At 41.9% G+C, this 7,568-nt stretch overlaps 1 protein-coding gene across 1 annotated transcript; it reads left to right on the top strand.

The window, feature by feature from the left end:
* The first annotated feature begins 376 nt into the window (after positions 1–376).
* On the top strand, positions 377–2,641 carry LOC136397258 (calcium homeostasis modulator protein 6-like). The gene is made up of 2 exons (XM_066371808.1): positions 377–1,110; positions 2,148–2,641. Exons 1-2 carry the CDS (start codon positions 550–552, stop codon positions 2,634–2,636), a joined length of 1,050 nt encoding a protein of 349 aa, XP_066227905.1. The 5' UTR covers positions 377–549; the 3' UTR covers positions 2,637–2,641.
* Positions 2,642–7,568: the final 4,927 nt, after the last annotated feature.

Genomic DNA, 7,568 nt, shown 5'->3' on the forward strand with positions numbered 1-7,568 from the left:
TATGAAAAGAAAACAAAAATCTGCCTTTAAATAATGTTTCCCATAAATGAGCAGGTGTTTTTTGGTAACTGGTCTGCCTGTGACTCGGCTCAGGAAAAATGAGGCTGCATTAGAGAAGTTTATGTTTTTTCTCATTTTGCCCAAGTAGGAAGCATTGTTTGCATTGGGCAGCTGTATTGACGACAAAGGGGTGAGGAAAGGCCCTGGTTTGTTGTCAGATGGATGGACATAGAGGTTCCAGTAGAATAGAGTCAGTCCTCAGTCAGAGCTCATGTATTGGAAGAGAAAGCTCATCATGCAGCAGCCCTGGGAAAGGAGGTCAATGGTGTGCGTGGTTGGGCCGGGTTGTCAGCCAGGGCTGGTTGGTTTGGTTGAAATAAAGCGACAGTTCTCAAGGCTAGAGAAGCCCTGTTCTCCTTTCTTGAAGTTGCCTCTTAGCAAAGTAGTAAGCCCCAGACCAGAGCCCACCAAGAGACAGAAGAGGGGAAGCAGGACAGCCAAGAGGCTGAAACACTCGAGTCTGTCTGGGACACTCTAAATAGTAAGAAAATGCAGAAGTTCCTGGGTTTGATCACCAGGCACCACCGTGCGCTGGGCTATGGTCTGGGGACTCTGCTGACTGCGGGCGGGGAGCCCATCTTCTCCACCGTGCTGTTCCAGTGCCCCTGCAGCGCCACTTGGAACTTGCCCTACGGCCTGGTGCTCCTGCTGGTCCCCGCGCTGCTGCTCTTCCTCCTGACCTACGTGATTAGAGCTCGCTCGTGGCGCCCCCTGACCTGCTGCTGCGCGCGAGGCGACGGCACCGGCTCCGACACCGGCGGCAGCGGCGAGCCGGACGCCCGCACCTGCTGCGGCCGGGGACAGAGCGGGCTCCAGGTGTGGGCGCGGCTCAGCGGGCCGGCTGCGCTCGCGCCCCTCACCTGGGTGGCCGTGGCGCTGCTCGGGGGCGCCTTCTACGAGTGCGGCGCCAGCGGGAGCGGCGTCGTGGCGCGGTTCCTGTGCCAGGGCCGCGACTCCAGCTGTATGGACCAGCTGCCGCTGGTGCCCTGCAAGAAAGCCCCAGAGCCCGCGGTGCAGGACCTCCTGATGGAACTCAGGGCCCAGTCGCAGGTGAGGCGCTGGCCTTGGACGCGGTGGGGAGGAACGGAGATGGGCGATGGGCTAACGCAGGCACACCTGGTGAAGTAGAAATCAATCGGTGCCCTTTTCTCAGACAGCTAAGACATATTAGAATGGTTTCTTGCTTCCAATGAGCTAACAAGCAAATGGAGGAAAGGCACTTCATTTAGAGGCAGGTACCTACTCAGTGCCAGCCAGGTATGGCGCTAGGTCCTTACATTGGTCTCCTGCTTCTTTATAGCGAACACAATGCGTTTAGGTCAGGTGGTTTGTCCAGCCATAGGTAGGCAGAATTGCTACAATTAAATAGTAGGTCTGCCTGGCTCTAAAGCAGGGGTCTCAAACTCAACTCAGCATGTGGGCCGCAGAGCAAGATCACAGCCGTTCGGCGGGCCGCACTAGGTCTACAAAAGGCAACTGTTACGCAACACTTTTCTCACTGCAGTTGAAAACAAAAAAAAAATCAGTACAACAAGCACAATCGTACATGCAGTTTACTCAGTGTCACAAAACGACCAGAAACTGTAGTTCGCATCACAAATGCTGTTAACTAAGCTAATATCTAGCTAGGATGCTAGAGAAATGAAAAATACAAGTAGGCCCCTAGGCTTACTTAATTTTATCCAAAATATTTTGAACTTCTTGGATTAGTCTGCGGGCCGCACAAAATTGTTCGGCGGGCCGCGAGTTTGAGACCCCTGCTCTAAAGTCACCACCTCACACTGTTCTTTGGAATATAAAGCTCAGAGGTTCCTGAAAACGAATGCTTGCTTCATTGGATGAGCCGATAATCCTAGTTTTGAGTTTTAGCAGAATGACATATGCACATCTCCCTGGGCCCTCGACATGACTTGGGAAATGACTGACTTGCAGAGCAAGCAGTTGTACTGAGGAGCTCTGGAAGTCACTGCCATTCTTCTAAGAGATTAAGACCTAAAACTGTTGCTTGTTCATCATGACTGCTGAGTATTTAAAACTTTACCTGAAGACTTTACATGCTAACTTAGTATTTTTCCGTGTTTTCTTAGATAATGGGCTGGATGCTAATAGCAGCTGGTATCATCTTCTTTCTATTTATTACATCTGTCACGCGATGCCAATCTCCAGGAAATTATATGCAGTGGAAATTTTCAAAAATCTATATGGAACAGGAAGATAAGATTTTCAAAAGAGAAGCCCCAAAACATGCAACCAAATTGGCAAAGAGACATGTTAAATATTTCTTTGAGAATGCAGATCCAAAGGCAAAGGAAGGCTTTACCCCAACCAAAGAAGACTGGCAGCAGATTTCACCAACATACAGTTTCAATGTAAAGACGAAGAACCAGTATTACAGCCTGTTGCACAAATATTCTTACAGAAACGGGAGGAGTCACTGTAATCAATCATCTGAAGGAGATAGAGTGAATCCTGTTCTTAAATTTGTAGATACTCATGGTTTAGACACCACGTCCGGTATAGACACCACTTCCTGTATAAACACCACTTGCAGAGGAAGCACCTGTACTGAAGTGTGACCTAATAAATTAAGAGCAAAAAATGATTCTTTTGAATTATTTCTTCATTTCAAAAAATAAACATCAGTATTATTTATGGTGGCTTCTTTTTCTTCTTCTTCTTCTTTTCTTTGACTTGCCAATTATGGCAAGGGATAACAGCTCACAGAACACAATAGCCTACTGTGGTGATAAATTAGCACCCTCCAGCATGTCTCAGTCACCACTGTTTAAATAAATAGAGAATGTAACTGAAACTAAAATGTTCCAAATACTGTGCTGGGTTCTTTATATTATCTCACTTTAATTCTCACAAAAATTTTATAACACCTGTTGAAACAACTTTTTTTTATTTGTTTTTTGTTGTTGTTGTTTTTATGTGAGAGGCAGAGAAGCAGAAAGACTCCTAAATGTACTCCAACAGGGATCCACCAGGCAAATCACCTTTGGGGTGGTGCTCTGCCCATCTGGGCCCGCTGCTCCGTTACTCAGCAAACAAGCTATTTTAGTGCCTGAGGTGAGGCCATAGACCCATCCTCCTTGGCCAGGCCCAACTCGCTCAAACCATTAGCGCCCTGGCTGTGGGAGGGGGAGAAAACGGGGCAGGGGTGGAGAAACCAATGGTCACTGAATAAAACCCAGGACTTCCACATGGTAGACTGATGCTCTACTGCTGAGTCAAACGACCAGGGCCTGAAACAGTTTTGTGAGGAGATAAAGTCATATGCAATGTGGTGAGGACTACTTCAGGTGTGAGGAGAGAGTTGTGGACAGGGAGAGACTGACTTTATCGAGGAATGCACTGATAAGAAGTCCTGGCTCTTTGGGAGGCTCTCAGATTAGCAGAATTCTGAAGAGGAATGTTGCAATAAGCACCTTAAAAACTTACTGCAGCATTATTGTTTGTTTAATGGGAGGGGAACAACAAAACAGAACCGCTAACTCTGCCTGGAGGTTTTGAAGGTGGCTTCAATGAAGAGATGACATAGAACTAAAAATTAAAGCAAGAGAGTAGTTTTCCAGGTGAAGAACAGAGAAATGTCATTCAAGGCAGTGAGTGAGAAGGCATAGAAGTGAAGAAGATTGTGATATGTAAGTTCAGGTACTGTTAAGGGGGTCAGCAATGTTGGGAACTGGGATGAATGAATGGAACAAGAATAGATAAAGCTTCTGTGTCAACAAAGGGAGTACGGAACTTGTCCTCTTGACAATTGGGAGCCTTGAGTATTTCCAAGTGGAAAATAATGCAATTAGATATCTTTGTTTTCTGGACTTTTAAGTTGAGAAATACAGCCTATAAGCAGAAAGCTACTAAAACAAATATACTATACAAAGCATAGTTTTAAATCTTACCCTTACCCTTTTATAAAAATATAACACTGAACAAACCACTACTCCCCCTACCACAATCAAAATCTTATTCAAGCCCACCATCCTTGTGATTCTTAATCACTATTTTTTTTTTTTTTTTACAAAATTTCTTTATTAAATTTAATGCAGTGACATTGATAAATCAGGGTACATATGTTGAGAGAAAACATCTCCAGATTATTTTGACATTTGATTATGCTGTATACCCCTCCCCCAAAGTCAAATTGTCTTCTGTCACCTTCTATCCAGTTTTCTTTGTATCCCTCCCCTCCCTCCACTCCTATCTCCTTCCTCGCCCCTTCCCCCCCACCCCCCTTACCATCACATTCTTGTCCATGTCTCCTAGTCTCATTTTTATGTCCCATCTATGTATGGATTCATATAGTTCTTAGTTTTTTCTGATTTGCTTATTTCACTCCGTATAATGTTATCAAGGTCCATCCATGTTATTGTAAATGATCCGATGTCATCATTTCTTATGGCTGAGTAGTATTCCATAGTATATATGTACCAAAGCTTTTTAATCCACTCATCCTCTGATGGACACTTGGGCTGTTTCCAGATCTTGGCTATTGTGAACAATGCTGCCACAAACATGGGGGTGCATTTCTCCTTTTGGAGCAGGTCTATGGTGTTCTTGGGGTATATTCTTAAAAGTGGGATAGCTGGGTCAAAAGGCAGTTCGATTTTCAATTTTTTGAGGAATTTCCATACTGTTTTCCACATTGGCTGCACCAGTCTGCATTCCCACCAGCAGTGCAGGAGGGTTCCCTTTTCTCTACATCCTCGCCAGCACTTATTCTGTGTTGTTTTGTTGATGAGCGCCATTCTGACTGGTGTGAGGTGATATCTCATTGTGGTTTTAATTTGCATTTCTCTAATGATTAATGATGTTGAGCATTTTTTCATATGCCTATTGGCCATCTGTATGTCCTCTTTGGAGAAGTGTCTATTCATTTCTTTTGCCCATTTTTGGATTGGATTGTTTGTCTTCCTGGTGTTGAGATTTACAAGTTCTTTATAAATTTTGATTAACCCCTTATCAGACGTATTGTCAAATATGTTCTCCCATTGTGTAGTTTGTCTTTTTATTCTGTTCTTATTGTCTTTGGCTGTGCAAAAGCTTTTTAGTTTGATATAGTCCCATTTATTTACCCTGTCTTTTATTTCACTTCCCCGTGGAGATAAATCAGCAAATATATTGCTCCGAGAGATTTTTATACACCAACAATGAACAGTCAGAAAGAGAAATTAAGGAAACAATTCCCTTCACTATTACAACCAAAAAAATAAAATACCTATGAGTAAATTTAACCAAGGAGACTAAAGACTTGTACTCAGAAAATTATAAAACATTGATAAAAGTAATCAAGGAAGATAGAAACAAGTGGAAGCATATACTGTGCTCATGGTTAGGAAGAATAAACATCATTAAAATGCCTATATTACCCAAAGCAATCTATAAATTCAATGCAATACCAATTAAAATACCAATGACATACTTCAAAGATATAGAACACATATTCCAAAAATTTATATGGAACCAAAAAAGAACACGAATAGCCTCAACAATCTTGAAAAGGAAGAATAAAGTGGGTGGTATCACACTTCCCAATATCAAGTTATAATACAAGGCCATTGTACTCAAAACAGCCTGGTACTGGCATAAGAATAGGCATATAGATCAATGGAACAGAACTATTTTGTTTTCTTTTGTGGTTTTATTACTTAGGTATATATCTTAAGGAAAAAAAAGTTTAGACTATTTCTAATCTTCTTACAAATAGCATCATACTGTATATATTCTGTGTTTGATTTCTATCACTCCACCTTATTTTTGACTCATCCTTGTTATTCCTTATTGCTGTAGCAGCATTTATTTTCACTGTTGTATCATATTCTCTAGATCAAATATTTCACAGTTTATTTTGTCCGCTGTTCTTGAATATTTGTTCTATGATTTAAAAAAAATCAGTTCTTGCTTAGTGCAAACAATATTGCTATGAACTTTTGTACCCTGTATCCTGTTCACACATGCCAACAATTTGTAGAACATATCCAAACTTCTCTTTCTGGAAGTTGAATGTGATAAGACTGTGTAGCATAGCCTAGAGAGGGGTGAAGTACTAAGGGTCCGGTCAAAAGTGGAATTCAGCCTGACCTGTGGTGGCGCAGTGGATAAAGCGTCGACCTGGAAATGCTGAGGTCGCCGGTTCGAAACCCTGGGCTTGCCTGGTCAAGGCACATATGGGAGTTGATGCTTCCTGCTCCTCCCCACCTTCTCTCTCTGTCTCTCTCTCCTCCCTCTCTGTCTCTCTCTCTCCCTTTCTCTCTCCTCTCTAAAATGAATAAATAAAATTTTTAAAAAAAGTGGAATTCAAATAATTTAACAACCGGTTCTCTGCACTAATGACCGTTTTAGTGCCATTACGTAGTATACCAAAACGTAGTTTATTATTTCATGCATTTATTACTTAAATAAGATTATGTTACAAGAGTTTTAAAATAATAATAAAAAATATTAAATATTACCTGACCAAAAAAACCAGTAAAACTGTTATTTAAATTATTTCCATATTGCTTCTTGATGGGCGTCCTCACTTGCAATTTTCTTCACTGTTGTCCGAGCATCATCAGCTGTGTAATTTCCACGCTGGGTGGCTGTACAGGAGCCCACCTTAGAGAGAACCCTGATTACATGTGCGGTTTTAACAACCAGTTCACTGAACTCAACAAAAAATTAAGTATCTGTTCTGCCGAAATGGTGCAAACCAGCTAACTCCCACCACTGGTTCTGGCCCACTTTTGGTGAGGGTGGGGAGAGAGGTCCCACCTGGAAGACAGTCTGAGACAGAATAGAGCGCCCACAGGTGAACCTGAGTTTTCTAGTTTAAAAGACTGAGATCCTTAACTGACTTAAAAATTCTGGAGCAGAAATACATTGTAAGGGCAATGAATTCTATTTAGGGTTTGAGGTCACTGCTGGAAACAGAAGCAGAAATAGTGGCTAGGCTATCAGAAATGTCTATAGAACTCAGGACAGGGAGAAACTAGAGATGATTTGGAAATGGTGACACACAGTTGGTTGTCAAAGTTATCGGAGGAAAGAATGACAATAATGGACAATACCTTTTGAGTATTTATTATTATGACAGTCCTGACATACAATGTTTCAAGTTCACAATGCTCACTCCCATAAAAACTTTAAAAAATTGAAACGTGAGTGTTTCAGTTTACACCATCAAGGTCGTGCTTAACAGACTATGTTAGTGAAGTAGTTAGTTGTGCGTGATGGAAGAACACGCAGTAACATGGCATATGAGTGAGAGAGTTGGCCTCTTCCAGTGGGTAAGCCAACCAGAGGAGTAAAGATAAGAAATTTTTTTACATTCATTTTTTTTTATCATTTTCTCTGTTACTACAGTCCAGTGTATAGTACAGTATATTTATGTCCTTTTCTTCATTCTATGACTTAGTCGTTTTTTTTTTTTTTTTTATGTTCTAGATTATGAAATTACAACTGTGTTAGGATAGGTAAGTGACATAGGCTAGGGCAGTGGTTCTCAAACTTTTTGAAGTCAG

The sequence above is a fragment of the Saccopteryx leptura genome, chromosome 3 (genome assembly GCF_036850995.1).
Source record: "Saccopteryx leptura isolate mSacLep1 chromosome 3, mSacLep1_pri_phased_curated, whole genome shotgun sequence".
In the NCBI taxonomy this organism is placed as follows: Eukaryota; Metazoa; Chordata; class Mammalia; order Chiroptera; family Emballonuridae; genus Saccopteryx; species Saccopteryx leptura.